The 21772-nt window shown below is 38.1% G+C and overlaps 2 protein-coding genes across 3 annotated transcripts in view; one reads left to right on the top strand and one right to left on the bottom strand.

Annotated features, from left to right (window-relative positions):
- Window positions 1-702: 702 nt before the first annotated feature.
- LOC149087765 (tRNA wybutosine-synthesizing protein 3 homolog) lies at window positions 703-16846 on the bottom strand. Of its 2 annotated transcripts, XM_089231668.1 has the most exons (7): window positions 16584-16846; window positions 14880-14945; window positions 13272-13370; window positions 8398-8469; window positions 8056-8124; window positions 5750-5814; window positions 703-5328 (listed from the first exon to the last, which is right to left on the bottom strand). In XM_089231668.1, the coding sequence occupies exons 1-7, from the start codon at window positions 16767-16769 to the stop codon at window positions 5241-5243; spliced, it is 645 nt and encodes a 214-aa protein (XP_089087794.1). In that variant the 5' UTR covers window positions 16770-16846; the 3' UTR covers window positions 703-5240. The 2 variants fall into 2 exon arrangements, with proteins under 2 accessions (XP_089087794.1, XP_089087795.1); XM_089231669.1 differs by lacking the exon at window positions 13272-13370 and having other exon boundaries at window positions 5112-5328; window positions 16584-16832.
- A 1929-nt stretch (window positions 16847-18775) lies between these two features.
- The window catches only part of LOC149087764 (dipeptidyl peptidase 2-like), a 39628-nt gene continuing 36631 nt past the window's right edge, over window positions 18776-21772 (top strand). Inside the window, exons 1-2 of the mRNA XM_089231667.1 lie at window positions 18776-19004; window positions 19375-19514. Coding sequence (XP_089087793.1) covers window positions 18851-19004; window positions 19375-19514 — 294 coding nt within the window. The 5' untranslated portion in view covers window positions 18776-18850. The remainder of the gene's footprint in view (window positions 19005-19374; window positions 19515-21772) is intronic.

Genomic DNA, 21772 nt, shown 5'->3' with positions numbered 1-21772 from the left:
AGGTTGAAAAAAGATTATTTAAGATACTTTTCTCGTGAAAAAACCATGCTTGGCTCTTACAAAATTTGGCTGGTGCCTAAATTTTTTAATGATTTTTGTCAAGCCCTGTATTTATTTATATTTTATGATACAGTGTGTATTTCCCCCAAAATCAAATTACATGTCACTTATTTAAGATTTATTTTACTCTCATATATTGAGTCATATATCAGGTTTTAAATTAGAAAAATAATAATTTTTTTAGTAGCATAAATTTCTTATTAAAAACTCGATTCAAATATTGTCACTTTTACAAGTATGCAAGCCAAATGGAGTTTAAATTTTTCTTAAATAAATTTTAAATATGATTGAAAAAAATAAGACATATAGTAAGTTTTATTAATTTATTGATGTGTCTAACAGAAAAAAAATTATTTTATAATACGCTTTTTTGATTATAAGTATTAGAGGGCTGCAAAATCTAGATTGTTTTTGAAGATTCTGAATAAATTATCATTAAAGAAAATGCTTAAAATGCGTGAATTTATCAAAAATGTGTAACTATATTTAATATTGCTTACTTTTTCTGTCAGGAAACTGTGCGGAATCACGAGGAACTGATCGGGAAAGGAGGAACCCTATTGAAACCTTGAGAATAATTCTTCATTTTGAAATAAACACAATTTTTTGAATAACATAAGTAAGAAATACTACATCCTTTTTAGAAAAATTCCCCAATTTAATTTGCAATGGAACATAGGAAAAATTACAGTATTTTCCGATAAATAGAGGTCGCATCCTGTAAAATGGCCGGAAAAAGTGTTTGTGGAAAAATCGCCACTTTTTTTTTTACATGTCACAGCTTCGTATAAAGGCCGAAACTCACTGTACTGACGTGATGTGATTATTCCGAGTCTAGGTGTGGAAAACGTGTCCATGCGATTTTTTTTGGGGGGGAAGAAGGGAAGATTGAGCCAGCTCTCCGAAATTAATAAGAGGGGGGGGGGGTTGAGTCTCGATCCCATTGGCTTAAAACAAGTTACGACAGGTAATACAAGTTACGACTTAATGCACTTAACATACGACTTAATACAAGTTACGCTTACGACAGGTCCAAGCACTTCCCTGTGAAAAATCGGGGTCCTCGCGAAAGATCTGTCCAAAAGCCCGGTCCAACGGAGACAGGATCATTTTAGTCATATACGGGACTCAAGCGTGTACAAAGGAGAGGGAGAATGCATTGCACAATGGTTTTTTTCAGTAATTACTGGGAGCAAAGCGTATTAAAGCGTATTATTATTGATACGCTTTGACTGGGAGGCTCAGTCCCCTTACAAAATTTATTGCGGGGGGGGGGGGGGGTTGCTCAAATGGCCTCAGCCTCTAGGTTCTGGCACCTATTCTTTATAGAGTGTAATTTATTTCGGTTTCAATATCATTGCTTCCCAATTTTCAACCTCCCCCTCCCCCCCACCATGCATCTTTGGGCTTATTTTCATGTCGGCGCCATGGCCGTCCTCCGGTCGCAGTGAACAAAAGAAGAGACACTCAGTTTTTGCCACAGGCAAAGAAGAAAGAGCCCCCTCAACACCTCAAAGAATCTTCCTCTCAGCCGTGCCTTCTGGCAGTAAGGATTGGAACCGATGGAGGGTGCAATTGGGGATTGAACGGCAGGGAAGAAATGAGATAAACGTATTGTCATGGAACAAGAAAGCCAAAGACCATCCAGATTTTTTAAAAGAACTAAAATTTTGAGCAGATTGTTTCCATTAACTAATTCATAATTAGGACAACTTTTGGTTAAAAAAAAATTTTTCATCATTGCAAAATGAATAAGCCATATTCATACGAATTTTTGGGGGGGCTGAGCCGCGTCTTCAAAAATGTTGGGGGGGCCCTATAGAAGTTTACGCCTATGTCAGTTACCATATTGTTGAGCCTCTTTAGTGGGAAAACGGTATAACTGCAAACAGATATGGGCCCTATCTAAATAATGAGGAGGGGTTGCACCTATCTGTGATACCCTTTTAAAGGAAAAAGGAGCAGAGGAGATCTCCTAAGGATATGGTCAAAACTCAACATGAGAGGTTATTTAAAATAACTCATGAGAGTATGAATCAGAGCAGGAAAATATATACTCAACATGAGTTCAGGTGTTTAGTATAATTAAGGAAATTTACCAAGTTGTAAATGCTAGTTGCATTTACAACATCACTCAGTGTCACCTAATGATCACCAAAGTAGTTCCTTCTTGGGATTGAGAAGGCAGGGCATCATCCCATACAGTGAATTGGAGTTTCGTCTTCCTCTCCATACACGGGACAAATAGGTGAATCTGTATAGCCATAGTTGTGTAGGTGTTTCACAAGGTTAGCATGACCAGTGATAATCTGTATAACCTGTCGAATCTGTTTTCTATTCAGTGAAGTTTATTGGCAATATTCGGTTGGGTTTCCAAGGCCAGCTTGGCTTGTCTGCAATCCTGCCTTGAGATCCATTGCCACAAATGCTTATTTTTTATCTATTGTTTGACATCTCCTTTCGTGGCAAAGTTCTGTCATTCATTTATTCATGACATCTCCTTTGATGGTTAACATCGAAACAGAATAGAAGGGTTCAGGTCCAGATAGCTTCAGGTTTGCTGCCTCTTTGGCTATCTGGTCTTACAAGTTCATTTCCCTGGAAATTTTCATGTCCAGGAACCCAGTAAAGGTTGATGTTGTTGCCGGCCTAACTTGGACATCTATTTTCTTATAAAAATCTATACAAGTTCAGTGTCCAAGATTCAGAGGTACAGTATTATGGATATTCCGTGATATAGAATTATAGCTGGTTCCGTTCAAAACTATCAAATGTAAAAATTAAGGCCAAGTTGGCAGATTTTAGCGTTCCTATCTATGCTATACTACTACGACTTAACCATACATTCACCTTGTACTCATTCCTCAAGTGAAATTTCTAACGCAAATGAATAGATACATGTCAGAACATGTTGTGCAAGTATATGTATATGGATGGCCCTAACATATAAGTATTCATATTCTTTGAGTTGTGCTTGTTTCATGTTCTTGCTGGTGCTACAATTTGTGTTTCTTACTTTGAAGTAAATGCTCAAATATTCATGTTATGTAAGTATCATGTTGAAAGTCTGCCTGCATGTTGAAAGCCTCTGCAGAGAGACTTTTTCAAATAGGAGACTGGCTTGCATTCATGCCTCAAAGTTGGAAAACTGCAGAAAATCAGCTTAACTGACCACCACTGCACCATCAGCAGAGTTCGAACCTGGATCCTCATGATGAGGGTCCAGCATGATACCCACATGACCAAATCACTAGTCCACATCACAGCATAGCTCTTTCCACACCAGTGACAGCATAGCCTTATCAATTCAGTCGAAATAAATTTAAGGCACCTAGAAAGGCGGGCAGACCCATCATTCTCCATCTTGGAGAAGCAAACCAGTTTTCCATTCAAAGTGACTTCTAATCATCAAAAAGAAAACAGCACAGGAAACAGAGTTTGGCTCTAGCCACTGGAAAGATTCAGGGCAACTCACCAAAAGCCATTGCTGCGCACTGTGACATCATTATTATCGTTACACCCAATACCCATCTGTGAAACTCACATTTCATCTGTATGCATGTGGTCTCAGGCACATAAGAAAAAAAAAACCATTTCAGACATTGCAATGCTGCTAATCAATGTGTTACAATTCCCCCGAGGAATGTTTATGATGTGCATGTACAGTTAAGTAGTAAGAAGTAGTAACATGTTATTTCTTTTGAGACATTCCATGAAATTTCAAAGCAACAAACTTTTTTTCCTTTAGACAGTTTCTTGCATTTTAATCAGTGAATGCTGTCTGAATCTCAAGCTATTTACATGGCCGATTTCAAAAATTTACAAGGTAATAGTCATTGTATTGAGAGGTTTGACATGTCATGTTTTCATATATACATATTATAGACATAAATTTCATATAATGACAAGCAATAATATTTTTCCTCCTATCTAATTTTTGCAACTTGTAATATAATAACAATGATTTATTTGAATGGTAAGTTTAAGATGCTGAAACAACACACTGCAAATTAAGAGAACAGCTAATCTAATAGCAAACAAAAAGCACAATCAAATCCTTTTATAGTGCCCCCCCCCCACTCCGATTTAGCACCAAACATGTTCAATGAACAAATCTTTGTATGCACAGGGATTGCAGGGGTTCAGCCATGGCCCCCACAATGACAGGGCTCTAGCCCTGATGACCCAGAAAGATTCTTAACACTTTTTGATTTTTCACACTATAAATTAGCCATAAAGAGGGCCTGTGGAAAAGCTGGTTTGGGGCTCCGCCAACAATCCCAGCTTACAGCCCTGTTGCAGGATGTGGGAACCGAGAGTCAATATACAAAACTTGTTATAGCACCAGAAATCTATGAAATAAATAGTGGCATTGAATCAGGGTTTGACTGTATATGCAGATCAAGCAAACAAAAAACCCTTTCATCTGATTTATCACTGAACTGGCAAAAAAAAATTACATGATTTACTTGAAATTTTTCCGATATAAATATGATTGCCAAAGTTGTTGATATGTATGTAGTTGTATGCACAATGTTCTATACATCAGGGCTCAACAAATCTAAGGTGTCAGGTTGCCATGGTGACTAAAAAATGGTAATGGCACCTTAACATTTTCTTTATGTGATTATTGAATCACTTTTTGAAAATTTTGAGCACATACATAATTTTGTGTTGTTCCCATGAGTCTGACAATCACATGAAATTTTCTGACTTGGTTTCAGAAACTTTTTTACATGCTCATAAACACAAAAAAAGTTATTTTATATAGGCTGTTTTTTATCACAAAAAACGGTTTGGCTCCGATGAAATTTAGCTGGCTCTAAATTTTTTAACAATGTGTTAAGCCCTGCTATAGATAAGCATATTTACGCTTTTATCAAAAACTCTTTGGTAACTGAACCCCATGGATACTCTGCTCTCTCAAATATATACATATACATTAGAACCCCACAATTTAATGATTTCCTCAATTTCAGGACAAAACTGCTGGCCCAACCCACACAATTCCTTTAATTGGGGTTCGATAAAAGCTGGGTTGAAAAATTTTTTTGGGTAAGACTGCATATAGATATTTGTAAAGTAAATGTGTCCAACGACACAGAAGTATGGGAAAAAATTGGCACCATTATACATATAGCAGGATATGCACAAGATATGGGACTCAGTCAGTGAGATTTCTATGGACCACAACTAAGAGCTGACATCTGTTCCTCGAGTACTGGAGATGCTGGATCGAAAAGCTTGAACCGCAAGTTCTGGTAGAGCCTAAAATCAGGAAAAAGTCACACATAAATATGAATTAATTTTAACTGTGATTCGCACAACTCTGAAACAAAAATGCATAAACTAAATGACAAAAAAATATATTAAAGCAGTATTGAGGGAGTAACCTCTAAAAGAGATGGCTCTTAAAAATTTGCATGAAACCAAATCCGAAAGACAATGTATTAGAAAAATGATTTGTATGATTTTTTTTCTCATATCATAGACTAATTATACCAGGTCTGACAGTTCAGTGTCATTTATACATCCTAAACAAGGATTTGAACCCTGACTTGAAATAGAGATTGTTGTGTAAAGCAGCAAATGTAATAAACAGGCATCATTAATTTTAATATATCTAAAGATTTATTCAAAGAAATATGAAAGAATCAGAATAAGGTAGAGAGACAAAACAAATAATCACCCATCAGTTTTCGACCAATTCTGCAGCATTTTGTCATTTGCCTTCTTTACAATAAACTTGATGTACTGTGAATTAGAAAAAAAAATAATTAATGAATAACAGGAATTTAAAAAAGTGATAAAGTACTTTCAATATTCAAAGCAGAATATGCCAAAATCTGTGATGTGCGTCGCAGAACAATCAGTACTACTGAAGAACAGTCTGGAAGAATTTTAAGAAAAGTGTAGAAAACACTATCAGAGATGTGTCCAGACTTTTTTGATATATTTTACGTTTTTATACATTTTTAAATAGATATTTTTCAGCACATTTCCTTACTTCCTATTATTAATGTTATGTCTTTATTTTAATGCAGACTTGCCTCGCCAATATATAATATCTAGGCTCAGGAAGCCTCCAAAATGCCAAGGTTCTGGGCCCCGAAATCATTTCCTTTTGAAAATGCTCATCTACTCTGGGGGGGGGGGGCCTGCATCCAGAGTTCATGAATGAACTGTGTTCCCAATATGCACATTCCCTCGCTATGCATGAGGCATGTTGACGTCATCATGATTGGGTCTGGTCCACTCACGAATGCTACACATGGCTCAATTTGTACCTTCCCGAAGAACCACCTTTCTAAACAGCCAGCTTACTGAGGAATGGAGGATGATCCCATAGCACCTCACATCCTGGAGCCAGGCCCATAGCTTGGGATCATTAGCAAGGATCACCAAGCCAGAATTTTTCACAGGTATTCCTCTACAGTAAGTTTATAGTGTAAAATAACATTAACAATATTTATCGATGCTTTGCCCATATTTACCCTGCCAACCCGTCCCCATATGTTGAGGGGGCATGCCCTCTATGAGACATTTTACTGTATATCGATTTTTGGCCAAATTCATAATGTTTTATGAATTCAAAAAAAACCGTCCTTCTACATCTGAAAAAAAATATGAACAGTCAACCTCACTTATAATGTTTCTTCAAAAACCATCATAAAAACATTATAAGCAGGAAAACTTTAAATCAGACATTCAGATGAGCATTAGTAAGAGTTGGGACAACAAAAATAATTATTAAAAAGAAAACGTTCTAAGACGAAACGTTATGAGCGGGATCCACTGTATAATCTCATGGGGGCGGGGGGGGGGTGTTCACACCCATTTATATATAATTGATTTTCTGGCTGGCTGTCTATGCGTATGTTCTCTATACAAATCCACAATTTTAGACTGATCATCGCCAAATTTTACATTTATACCAAATGAGGCTCGACTTGGACGATAGGCTAAATTAAAAGTTTGTCAGAGCTGGGCAAAAAAACTGTCAGACAACAATGGTTTCTGGGCCTCAACAATCACTTTCAGAATGTGTACTTTGGTTACTGTAGTACCCTAGCAATGCGTTTCAGACATGTACGGGGTGATTATAAAAAAACTATCCCGACATATGGGCCCCTAACTATCATACCATTCACAGAAACTGAATGAAATTTTGGCATAAGGTATTTTGAGGTATGCGCTCAAGAATGATATGGAAAACAACAGTGTCACTCTAACAGTTACGGTTACAGTGAGAAAATTTCGAAAATATCAAATGGCAACACCAAGTTTTTTGTATTGGAATGCGATCTCCATACTGAAAAACACTAAATAGTGTTGGAATGGCACCTGTAGCACGAAAATCCCCGGAGCTAGGCAAGGGAAAAGTAAAAAGGACTTTGCCGTGCACCAGAGCATTAATGTTTGTTTCTTTGGCTGAGATCCCAGCCTGATTAGTCCTCCACAAGGTCATGTGGAAAATTTGTGAAACACAATAAAATGCTTTATTTTATGCTGCTTCTCTGTCCTTATTGGTTGTCCTCACTTTTAGCCTATCTACCGCCGGTGATTTTCATGCTACAGTTGCCGTTCGCATGCTATTTAGTGTTTTTCAGTATGTAGATCGCATTCCAATACAAAAAACTTGGTGTTGCCATTTGATATTTTCTCACTGTAACCGTAACTGTTAGAGTGACACTGTTGTTTTCCATATCATTCTTGAGCGCATACATCAAAATACCTTATGCCAAAATTTCATTCAGTTTCTGTGAATGGTATGATAGTTAGGGGCCCATATGTCGGGATAGTTTTTTTATAATCACCCTGTATATGCCTTTACAATATGGTTTGCCACTTCTTTAATGCAGCCAATATATGTATAATAATTTATTCCTTCATACTGGTTTGTCACATTTTCAATCTGCCCAGTAATTGCAGAAAACTCGGGTAGCGATGAGTATTATAGCTAGTGCATTATAAAAACTCGCATAAAACTTTTACCTCATCAGAGACCATCAAATCTCCTTCATTCGAAAGCGGAATTTCTAGGCTTAGTGTGCTTCTCACTGCCTGAAACAAAATGAAAAGAACCATAATTAACAGAATCCTCGAAATCTAACGTTTCACATAAAAATAATAGTAAACAGGAACTTGTAAATACGGCGGTTCCTCAGAATTAAACTAATCTGACTTCAAATGATACAAAATTATGGAACAAACAGGCACGCCCATTCAACTGAGACTATCAAATTGCAACACACCATTGTATAATTTTGAATAAGTAATCATAAAATATACACATATAATACACTAATAAAATATGATTTCGAAAAACATATTTACCAAAGTGATTCGTCCTGCTTTACTAACTGTTAATCCAGAATTTCTGAACCCATTTGCAACACATATAGCTTGCTATAACATACATATAGTCTGTATTACTTATCTCAAACAGTGAAACTCACATGTAATGATAATCTTACCTTATATACAGGATGATTCAAAACTCAACATATAAACTTTTAGTGGAGGTAGAAAACACAAAAACAATACAGAATCACATGAATTAGTATGAACGGAAACCCCAACCTGATCAGCTGGAAGATAAACAAACATGCAGAAATGACAAGCCAATATATAATGGGTGGAAAAAAATTCTTTATTTAGCTATACTTTATACGAGGACAGTACGTGTACGTATTAAGTTTCACAACAAGTGCTCAAAGTTCTTACCATACGCAGTTATGCATTGAGGATGCCGTTGTTCGCCAGAGCTGTAGTTGGAATGCCACGCTAGTCAGTTAAAGTTCTAATTGTGTACAGAGAGCATGCAAAAATTCATGAATATTGAAATGACGCTATGTATGGTGCCTTTGAAAAATTGTTGCAAGAATCTCTGTCACAGCTACAAATGTCCGTAAAATGACGGGCATTTTTGAAAGGATTAGACAATCGATGTGTCACTGTTGTGAAGCGTGAATAACTGTGGATGGTAAGAACTTTGAGAACTTCTTGTGAAACTTAACGTATACATGTGCTGTCCTCGTATAAAGTATCACTAAATAAAGAATCTACATTTCTACATCTTTGTTTACCCTCCAGCTGATCAGGTTGGGGTTTTCGGCCATACATTCCTGTGTAATTGTTTTGTATTTGTGTTTTCTACCTCACCCTAACAATTTGTACGTTGAATTTTTAATCCCCCTGTATATAACGATATTACTCTGGTGTATGCAATGGGCATTATGCACCTTTAATAAAGTGAAAAACAAAAGAATTCTACTCCCCCCACCCCAAGTGACTATACAGTAAATAATGGCTTACCTAAACTGGGATACATTACTTTAGAGGGCAGTAAATTAACCGAGCAGTGTGCTACTGCACTCCGGCATGGCCCCCCCAAAGGGTGGGCTGGCAAGGCTCTAGCCCTGGGGCCCGGGATGATTTTTATTATTTTTTTGTTTTTCACGCTATAAATCCACCGTAAAGGGGCCCGTGAAAGTCTGGTTGGGGGGCTCGCAAAAGATTCCAGCGTAGGGCCCTACTCCAGGATGTGGGGGTCATGCACTCCAGAGTGCCAATGACATAATCAGGGCTGCCGCAAAATATTTTAAGGATAAAATTACACTGAAAGTAGTAATAACAAGGCTGTGATTTCAATCAGCATGTTGCAATACATTAGTTGAAGTTGTGGTGTACTGCTGTGGTGATCGACTGGTCATAGTGATGAACTCGCATTATAAGGATCCGGGTTCAAACCCCAGAGTCGCCACAGTGGTGAGCAGCTGAAGTTGGTTTTCTGGAGTTCCCAACTTCAAGGTGCAAATGCGAGCTGACCTCCCCTTTAAAAAGTCTTGCCGCAGAGAGCAACAGGCCTACAACAATACAATTATTCAATCATTGCACTTCACTCATAGTTAGAAAAATTGAGGGGCAGATGGAAGCACTGCACACAACAAGCATTACACAGAAACAAACTTCATGTCAGGTTCAATACACATACACACACATTCCAGCATGCACAAATTCATTAGAAGTTCTGCAGAGGAATATGGACAAGCAACAGGCCTACAACGTTACAATTATTCATTCATTACACTTCACTCACTATGAGTTGAGGAAAAACTCACAGTTAAAAAAAATTGATTGCAGATGGCCGCATTACACAGAAACAAACTTCACGGAAGGTTCATTATACATACACACACATTCAAACCTGTACCAATTCGTTAGAGGTTCCTCAGAGGAATATGGACGAGGTACATAGTTTAGTAGTTGTAGTTGAAGTGGTGACAGGGTTTCTCAAAATTAGTCATGGGTGCGCCAAGATGTATCGAATTGCAATCTCATTCCCAAGAGTGCAGTTCCTAAGAGAAAAAGGTTTAGGAAACCCTGGTTTTTTTGGGCACCATGCTAGTTGAAGGAACTTTCCTTTCGTTTCTCAAGGGAATGAAGTTTCTCGTTTCTATGAGCAAAATATGCACATTTATTCTAGCATCATGCACACTCTTACACAAAAATGCACTCCTCGCAAACTGCTCAACTAATGCCATAAATTTATAAGATATCGTTTTCGGTATATTAATCCAGTGAATTTTCTAGAGTTGAAGTTTTTGCTGCTACTACTTAACCACACATGCACCTTGTACACATTCCCATTCCTCTACGGAAATTCTAACAAATCAGTACATGTCAGAACATGTTGTGTGAGTGTGTGTATATGCATAGTCCATGTATTTATGTTGTTAGAGTTGTGCTTGTTTCATGTCCTTTCTTATGCTGCCATCTGTGTTCCATATTTTGAAGTAAAGATGCTAAAGTGCTTGAACTTTCATGTTATGTAAGTACCATGTTGTGGATCTGCTTGCTCTCTACGGAGAGACTTTTTTAATGGGAGACAGGCTCGCATTTGTGCTTTCAAATTGGAAAACCACAAACCTGCACGAAAACACTTGAATAATAGCGGCAGATGCTACTGCATTCCTTTTCTACTTTTATATTCATTGTTTTGATCGATAGGTATAATACCATAAAGCAAGTACAAATATGTACATGCAGTCGAACCCCATTGTAATGCCACCATTCGTCCCAAAGAATTTTGGCTCTGTAACGAGTTTGGCATTATATCGGATCATGGTCAGACTAGCATTTCAGAGAAGCTCAGTTACATAAATTCACGTTATTATGAACTACTGTATCTCAGTGTCTTATTAATTTTTTACTCCATAAATAAAATAACCTATTTTTTATGAGCATTCACTTTTAAGTTGAGAAAATTTGTAAAATTATAAAAACTGTACGATTAATTAGATATTTCTTGACAAAAACTTAACAGAAACACATACCACTTACTTTATTTTAATTCTGAATAAATTTAGTGATGCATTTACAAAAACAAAATAAACAAAGGGAAATAATGGCTGCATTTGATAATCACAAATTTCCTGTTTCTCAGGCATTGAAAAAGTTGGTTTCCTGTGGTTCCCGACTTCAAGGCATAAACGCCAGCCGATCTCCCCATTAAAAAGTCTCTTCGCCACAGAGAGCAAGAGGCCTACAACAATAAATCATTCAATCATTACACTTCACTCATAGTTAGAAAAACTGGTGGCAGATGGCAGCACTACACATAACAAGCATTACACAGAAAAAACTTCACACCAGGTTTCACTACACGTACATGCACATTCCAACATGTACCTATTCGTTGGAAGTTCCACAGAAGAATATGGATGAGGTGCATGTTTAGTAGTAGTAAGCATTGAAAGAACAACTCCTTTTACGACATGATCTAAATGAACCAAATCGAGCGAGACGATAGCACTCAAAATGTAATGACCAGCGAGTAAAAACATGCACCGTTGAAAAAACTTTCTTGGCAACCTTGAACAAACTGGTGCTTTACACTGGTTGTATATCTTCCCTTATCAATAAATCAATTTCTATGAATACATTGTTTAGCTATGTCCTTACACATGTTGTGAATGCCATTTGCCCCTCCAAAATATTCAAATTTCCGAAATTGCTAGAGAGAATTATTCTCATTTGAAATATAGAGAAACACACTTTTCTTTTCTTTCATATCATCTCTTGCTTACCACTTTTTGATGTACATGATTGAAACCAGTGTGCCATGACTTTTGTGTCTACTGATGATGTTAAACATTAAAACATATAAATGTAGATATCATTCCATCCTCACACTTCAATTAACCAATCAAATTAGAGCTTTTTCTTTTAATGTAGAAGTAACTCTTAGTTACACTTACTTTCTTTCAGGCCATTTTGTGTAAGGGTTTGCGTATAGCTAGTTCCCTGAGGTGCTTATAATAATTAAGCAGGGGAACCCCTTCAAAATATTGAAAATGTAGTATTTAGTGCCTCTTGACCATCCCTTGACCGCAAAGGAGCCAGTGGAGATGAGCAGTACCTTGATAAGTCCTATTTATTTATGTGTGTGGCATTTCATATATTTCACATTATGATAATCTATTCTTTTACATTTGATTAATAATTAATTGAGTTAATTAATTCAATTCAAATATGGCACAAAGATGAAATTGAATATGCTTAACAGAATATTTAATTCTAGTTTGATTCAGTGATTCTAAATATGTTCGAAATGATAAGAAATAAAATAGAATCTATATTGCGGCACAACGCCAATCTTGATTATTTATTTGTGTACATGCATTTTTTTAAAATAATTAATATGTTTGTGATACGGCTCACAACACACATGTTCAGGTATTCAACGTGCTTTCTAAGACTCTCTGGCCACACTATTCTCTATTCTTCAGGTCATTTGCTCTAAACTGTTGTTACGCTGACCAATAATGACAGTGGAATGAAAAGGATAAATCCTCCACTCTTTTGGAGAAAAAAGGCAAAATAATGGAAGAAGAAATGCTGTGAAAATTCTTGGAAAATGACACATATACCTTGTATACGTCCAAAGTTGGCATTATAATGAGTTGGCGCTAAAACAGGTTTTTTAGATTATAATCTGTATATGGAAAATTTGTGCCACTAATTGGGGTTGGCTGGTGCCACAATTGGGGGAGGGGGGGGGGGATATAACGTGATGCAACTGGAAATTGAATAAAATGTGAAACAGTACAAATAAAATATACAGACATATTTTCAAAAACTACTGATAGCTAACAACAGATAAGAAAACGTTTGAGCATTATTGAATGAAAAGCTGGTAAACCTACAATTTTCTGAGCATCTGGCAATGAAATGCACCGTACATGAAGAATGCATGGTTCAAATTTGAAAACAGCCGATCCTGCGCAACCAGCAAGTGACTTGATCTATTCACATAAAAAGAATACAATATTCATAATAAATCATCACACACAATGTTCTCTCTTAAAAGCAATAGATCTATTTCCGCAACCAAATCAACTTTTGATTTTAATTTTTTTGCTTTGAACGGATTTCTGATAATGTGTATAACTTTTAAAATATTTTTTTTAAGGTTTCGATCTTTAAATGTTTCCAAAATCTTCATAACAAAAAAAAACCTTTTAAACCTCTCACCATGACAGTGGTGTCAAATAGTACATAAACAATGTATAATTTGATCATTTTTTGTGGTGCACCTTTTCTCCTGATGCCAACACCACCTATAGGCCTCATCACAAGAAGCTCATGACGTGACGTCACTGGAGAAGGCCATTTCACCTAGTGCCATTGGATATAGCAGGCCGATGCATGTGATGTCTTTACCTTTATTTGTAGTACATCTAATACCAATAGGAGAAATGACCTTCTTCTTCAGTGGCATCATGAGCTTCGTGCAGAGGCCTTCTTCTGTAGGTGGTGTTGCCTAAGCACATGATTATTTTGCTTATTGGTTAATCCAGCCCTGGTCCCAACTAGTAATGCATCACAAAATTTACGACTTATTTTTCCTCTCTTTAGATGTTCTTTACCTTTTCCAGTAGCTCAATACGTTTCTTGTCTAAGTACATCCTTCAGTTAGTTAACTTGTGTAATTGCAGTAGGATTCTGTTTCGAGTTTCATGTTTTCCTTATCCTAGAAATTCACCTGACATACCTTTCACTGAAAGGTATATGTACACACCATACAATCTATATATGTAAAATTGATTTTCTGTGTGTTTTCTCTTTGCTTCCAGCAAATCTACAATTTTAGATGGATCGTCGCCAAATTTTGCATATGTACCAAACGAGAACCGTCTTGAACAATAGGCTACTTTAAAAATTCATCAATGCTGGGAAAATGCCAAAAACGAGCAAAAAAAACTGTCAAACAACAATGGTTTCTGTGCCTTAACAATCACTTTCGGAATGTTTACTTTGGTTACCATGGTTCCCTTTACGATGGTTTGTCACTTCTTTAATCCTGTTACCATATGTATATTAGTTTATGCCTTTGTAAGGTTTGTGACTTTTTCAATCCTTCCAGTAATAATTGAAGAAAACCCGGGCAGCGCCGGGGATTAAAGCTAGTAAAATATAATCAGTAAACTTTTAATTTATGGGTGAAAAAAAAAATTTTTAATTACTTTGACATACTTAGTTGTAGTCACACAAGCATTCGGCCGAATGATGCTTAGGTATTACAAGCATTAGGATGAAATTCGGAAGAAGGGTCGATTAGCAGCCGAATGCTTGTGTCATCTCTATTTTATAATATAAACGAAATTAGTAACTGAAAAGAATATTCTTGATTATTCCCCCAATTTTTACGTCCAGGAGAATACTCTTGCCTCGCGTCTCTAGGTAGGGGACATTGAATATTTTCACACATTCACGACATTCTCCCAAAAATGACTTGCATGAGCTACACTTACAACTTCATCATGTTGAACGAGATCGTGTGATGTGAACAGCCATTCGCAACCTTTAGATTTGGACCCCTATTGACAAATGAAATTAAAAACAAAATTAGGATCAATATTCAATTAATCGAAGAGATCTCATAATTCAGATCTGGATAAACAAAAAAATTAAATCAACACCCTGGATCTCAGTGGTTTTAAAAACGTACACTGTAGCTTGCCAAACTGGCAAAGAAACAAATGGAAAAAATGAGTCCACACCTTACATGAAAGCATTTTGACAGTTTAAATGTAAAAAAATGTTTCAGTTTCCATTTAAACCGCAAGCACAAACTGAAATGCCAGGCTGCCAACAAAAGCCTTCTAGATTTCTAGATCTCGCCAGCAGTAGGCAACTTTCTGAAGAGGTCTAAACTGCATCCCACCCGAAATATGCAAATTAGTGACGATTGAGACATAATTTCAAGTACAAAAATTGAGCAATCATTAAGAAAAATTAGAAACATGATTTTAGTCAGTGATATGGCATGTTTTTTGACATGGTTTGTGTTAGTGTAAATAATGCCAGATAAATGGCAGCATACGTAAGGGGAAATTCTTGTTATTTTATTATACTGAGAATGTTTATTTATATATTATTTATATTATAGTTGGTTTCCATTTGTTATGTTTCCTATCCGGCGATTCATTTTTTGGACAATTCCCAATATATGGTATCCTGTTTTGTCGTCAAATTTTCGTATGCACCGAAACAGCTATATGTTTAAGAATAGCCAACATAATTATTCCAGGTCCTAAAACATAGATGGCGCCACTGTGCCAGATTTTATTTTCCAGCTTATTGTTGCAATTTCATTTTGCTCAAAGTTGGTTTTGCTTTTCCCGTGACGTTTTTTCACGCTATTTCCTGGGTTGTTTTCACGTTGTGGCTGATTGCTAGACTTAATGTATCTACACTACCTACAGTTTGAAGGGCAGAGAAGCATTATTGACTTCCGTATGAAGATGGGCCTTTTCAATTGTTTCTGGGTGTTCAGGCAGTAACCCTAGTGCATAGCTCCTTACCATAGCCTTTCTGGTGTTCCGGGGCCGCCCCCTTATAAGTGTGAAATTGGTGGCAAAGCCGTATCTTTGGAACGCCTATATGAAGGACGGCCTACAGGCATATCCAGAGCTATTACGCCAGCCCTGGCGATCTGGATTTGATGATATTCCTCTGATAGTGATTTATTATTTAAAACAGAGTCCGGGTTTTATTTTTCTTAATGAGAAAATTTATTCATACTATTATTGATGGTTTCCTCTTTTGTTACGTTTCTTAAGCTGGCGATTTTTTTCTTTCGGCGACCGTAGCGTCTGTTTGGCCTTGGCGACAATCGTCCGGGACGAGGTGTTTGGCGACGACAATAAGGGAGCGAAATATCTGGATCATACTGCATCTGTTCCCTAGATTTTTGTGAAGGGTCCGTTTTTCAGATCCAGATTTTTGTGAAGGGTCCGTTTTTTAGATCCAGATTTTTGTGATGGGTCCGGAACGTGGACCCAGATTTTGGCTGGACAGACCCCTGATTATGTGATCCAAATATGGTCACCGTTAATTTCATGACTTAAACCTCGCAGTCCAGTCGTTAGGGAGAATTCATGACTTAAACCTGAGAGAAAGTATTGATATGGAAGGTGAGGGAGAGAAAGAAACAATTTATACTCATTAGTTACCGCCAAATTGGTGAAGACGACTGTCCTACCAGAGCACGAGCTGGTCGTGTAATACTCCTCCAGGTCGTTGATGCAATTGACGAGATCGACAATCCGACTGTCGATGGAGCCTTTGATACTCTGGTCGGTGCTCTTCAGACGATCCATCTTCTCCGACTGAAAGCTGTTGGAATTTCGCTTTGCCATGATTGCGGCCGGAAATAATCAGAAAGACCCGCGGAAAGTTTGTTTACATAACTCTTTTGTTTACACTCGTTAGAATCGGTGTTGCCATTAAGTTGATACAAAATGTTTGATTTTATCTGTAGAAAATATTTATTTCTATAAATGATAGAAATTTCTTGAAATATGTTGTCCTCAATAAAAAATTTTAAATAAAAAATATTCAAAATTCTCCTTTTTTAATAATGGAGTCTAAAATTGTTCAAAGTGGTCGAAGTATGAAATTTATGCTGCCATCTAGTGCTACGTTATGGTACTTGTCTTTTATACTTCGGCGTACTTTTGTTTCTCTCTTTTGCCGCTAGATAACAGCACGGGTTCTAATCCGATAAAAAAAATTAATATTTAGAGAGCCAATTTCAAATCATAAATTTTCGTTATCTAACGAATTTATCTCGGGTTTTTATAACAATTTTTTGATGAATTTAATTTCAATTCATGAGTTTGTCTTCTCATGAGATAAAATGCCTTGGAGCAGTGTTTCTCAACCGCCCGGCCCTGAGATCAATCAAACCGGGCCGTGAGAGATTCACTGTTTCATTTACCCCCCCCCCCCCCTATTTATTTCCCATTAGTTGGGTCTATGACCGGCATAGGTGGAGATCGACTTGGAAGTCTGGGAAGGGGGGGAGGCATAATAATATGTTGATGTCAATTCATATATACACATATACATTAGATCAATCGACTCCACCTTTGAAGCTGGGGGATGTTGACCGAGCCTTCCACTCAGAGAGCCGCATGCATTCTAGGGTTGAGAACCGCACTGCCTCATAGGCGTCGATAGACGCCTATGATAGACGCCTATCGCCTATGATAGACGATAGACGCCTATGAGGCAGTCATTTTTGCTGGGGGGGGGGGGGGCACAATGAGGATGATGTAAATTCATATACAGGCCCTACATACACTTATATACATTCGATCAGTCGACTCCCCATTTGACGCTGGGGGACATTGCCCCCCCCCCGTATCTCCGCCCATGCACTGCCGACAGGTGCGGTCGCACTTGACCCCCCCCCCCCCCCCCCCCCCCGCTTTGTGAGGGCCAAGCACTGACGGTAAATTTTTGGAGGCTTTTATATGAGTTCTTAAAATATTTCTCGCATTAATTCCGAATTTTCATTGATTTTCTAGATTTCTACTTTTCATCATAGGCAGAGATAGTCATGAAAGGCTGGAGGGGGGGCATGACAATGAAAGCTGGGGGACCATGATAATGATGATGCCAAAAAAGGCCTATGCCTATGCTTCAGATCAGCCGACTCGTCATTGAAGCTGGGGGAGCATTGCTCCCCACGTCCCCTCCCCGTATCCCTTCCCATGCTTTTTATTAGTTATCTCGGTAATTAAGTAATTATCTCTTTTCCATTAATTAAAAAAAAATTCAGTTCCAAATTTTCGTCAATTTGTAATTTCAGTGTTAATTTACGTTTTACACATTATATACCAGAACACTATTATTCAACTTTTTCAACAACAAAAAAAAACGAAATATATGAAAGGTAAATTATTTTTGGAAGAAAAAAGTTTTATATTAAATTAAAATGATTGATTAATTAATTAATAATTATTCATTAAAAATTTTTTAATATTTTTATCGAGTTTGTAACGTTTACAGCAGACAGTTCTCGAAAAACTATTTGCTGTGACACTTTAAAATATGATAATAAAATTGAATATATACAGTATATGTATTTCATAATAAAATGAGAACATTCACCAATCATAACAGATATCATGGAGGGAAGGATTGTTTCGAAACGTTAACATTATTTGCGTTAAAAAATAAAAACATAATTTGTGTTATACGTAATCTTCGTTTTATTATCACTGTGTTTCTTTCTATTGGAAATAAATATATTTTCCCTTTCTGTTTCTGATCACGTTGTTGTGTTTACGTATTGGGGGAACTGATAACAGAGAGGGCAAGAGTTCTCTTGTTATAATCTTTATCAGCAACCCTCGGAATCAGCGAAACGTTTTATTCTGTGTTGTATCTCAAACAAACGAGAAGAGTTATTTTTTAGGGATCGACGACAACCATGGCGTTTTCGTTTCGGACATTATTCATCGCGACACTTTTCGGCGGAATATTTTGCTTCGACTACATGGTGAACTATTTCGATCAAAAGATCGATCACTTCAACTTCAAATCGAATGGCAACCGGACTTTCTTGCAACGGTATCTCATAAACGGTAAGTACTGTACCTCGATGAGATTGACTAACCCAAGGCCGCACTTACCAGACACTGAGCACGATGCGAAAATACTGTACAGTCAAACCCCGTTATAACGAACTCCGAGAGACCGGAGAAACCACTTCGTCATAACGAAATTTCGTTATAAACGAATTCCAGGTTTTTGCATTGTTACTATGTAAACTTATCGGAGTGATTAGAAAAGTGTTCGTTAAAACGAGATTTTCGCTATAACGGTATTCGACTGAATTTTTCAAGTGTCATAAATGAACATTTCTAAAACTTTTAATAATGTAATCCCGGCCCAAGAAACAAAAAATTTATCTGATGTCCAACATTCACCGAGCTATGATCTTTCCATTTGCAGACACTTGGTGGGACCATGATTCCGGACCAGTGTTCTTTTACGCCGGGAACGAAGGACCGATAACAGGTTTTTGGGATAATTCGGGATTCATACACGAAATCGCCCCGCACTTCGGGGCATTAGTTCTATTCGCCGAGCACGTGAGTATATACATTACATACATACAGTATTTTATTAGAAGTTTATATCGTTTTTTCGTAAGAGTCACAGCAGAGTCTGATAGAACACCCATACAATCTCACCTCTCAGGGCCTCATTTTCTCATGGCGGCAGTTAGGATATCCAACACTATCTACAGCAGAAGGCCTCCGCGCGAGCATTGAAGTCACTGAAGAAGTCCATTCCCACTTGTAGCCATTGGATATAGCAGGCCGATGCGTGCGATATCTTTACCTTTTTTGCCGTATATCCATTGACTATAGGTGAAGTGGACTTCTTCAGTGACGTCACGAGCTTCGCGTGGAGGCTTTCTGCTATAGAAGGTGTTGGGATGTCTCATCCACAGTTCCCCATTATTCCCGGAGTCCCAAAATTTAAACAGTATGTCCAGTGACAAAGTAAATAAACGTCTTTGAAGATGGATTTTTCTCTGCCCAATATATCAACGAAATGGATATCTTCTGAATTCCTTATTTCACGCACTGTGGCGTGCTGCTAATGCCTCTACTGCAGCACCTCGCGCCACAGTGCGAGAAATAACGAAGGCAGGGTCGTGTTTAAAGTGGTGTAGATGGTAGCATGCTTATCCTGTATGCAAGAGGGCATAGGTTCGAGTCCTGGCGGAGACCAGATGACTTTTCTTTCCGAGTTCACATCGGCATAAAATCCAGAAAATACCCATTTTCCTTGATAAACATCTTTGGTTAGTCACAGGTCCGCCACACCAATTAATAATTCACTCAGCATTCCTCCTCATCCCTCAGTGTTAAAGTCGAGTCCTGCAGACTCATCATTATGACCTGAGCGTCTAGAATGTCTTGATAAATACTACTGCTTGCCACAAAAAACTAAGAATTGTCCCAGGGCCCCTGTGTTGGATACCTGCCAGTTCCACCCATGGCTGGCCATGCCCCTCCCCCCGTATCGATAAAATGGTGTATGCGTACTCCTTGTACCAATAAAATAGAGGCCGCAGACCTATTTTCAGAATATTATTCACTGTACAGGGTGCCCCGTAAGTCCTAAGTCAGACTTCATCTCGCCAACTGTTTGTCGTAGAGGTATGGTTCCAATTCGAAAAACGCTCAAAATGTGTTCACAAATCGCCCTGTACCAGTTTTGAGAGTGAATATAGAGTGTGTCGTGAAATAAAAAGTCTAAATTTTTATATGGACACCCTGTCCTCAAAAACCCAATTAAAAACTTGCTGTCTTGCTTCCTCCTCCTCCCCTCGAGACAAACAAAAAACGTCGGGTTTTGTACCCTCCTGTGCCTCTACGAAAAACGGGTGATGAGATAAAGGCCAAATTAGGACTCGCAGGACACCCTGTATATTATAAAAACAATTTAGTTTTTTCATCCAAGCTCACGGAGTCCCCTTCCGAATGATTCCCCCAAGGGGGTCTGTGCAGGGTCGCAACTAGATGCTTGGTCAAGCGGGGCAAGCACGCATTTTGGCGTCCCCCTCACCCATGATGGAGAGAGAGAGAGAGGTTAAGGGATGGAATTTGTACCCTCTCTCTGGTTCTGCCTCCTGGGCCACAGACTCAGTTGTTCCTCTCTCCCTGGTTGCGGCCCTGGGTCTATGGACCCCCTTCTTAACAACCCTTGTTTTATAGGGAAAGCAGAGCTGTGTGTTCATAATAAATAAGAATTTAGGATCAACACCAAAGCTGAAAAAAAGAAATGATTTTGCATTCAATTGGTTTTATTGAAGCGTCAAAAACCACGAGCTCCAAAAATGCTGTGATTATTTTATACATTCACAGGTTTACGGAAATTTCCCCTCTGACATTTCACGCCGGCCATTTCCCCTGCCCTGACCGTGTGAGTGGGTGAGTTACCAAGAAAGTGACTGTATGAGTGACCAAGTGAGTGGCCGAGTGAATGCGTGAGCAATCGCATGAGTGACCAATCGAAGAGGAGAGGTGAGTGACCGTATGAGTGGACAATTGAGTGGAAGAGGAAGCGAATGGGTCCATGACCGTATGAGTGAGTGACAGTCTGTGCCCATATGTGAGACCAAGTGAGCGTGGTCCCTCATACGGTCACCAACCTGATAACTCATACAGTCACTCATTGGGACAAGCAATTGCGGATCCCGCATTCACAAGACAACGATCGCCGAAGGACGTTTCGGTGCGGGGGACCTCGAGCACAACAGGCCCAGTCCGTCACGTATCCTGGAACTGGAAGACGTCAGGACGAACGGAGTCCACAGGGAGTGGAGCTCGCCGAT

The sequence above is a fragment of the Pholcus phalangioides genome, unplaced genomic scaffold (genome assembly GCF_987345545.1).
Source record: "Pholcus phalangioides strain wild (caught in Gottingen) unplaced genomic scaffold, Ppha-v1.0 ptg000004l_1, whole genome shotgun sequence".
NCBI lineage: Eukaryota > Metazoa > Arthropoda > Arachnida > Araneae > Pholcidae > Pholcus > Pholcus phalangioides.
Note: the sequence above shows the minus strand (reverse complement) of the source record. Positions and strands in the feature narration are given on the sequence as shown.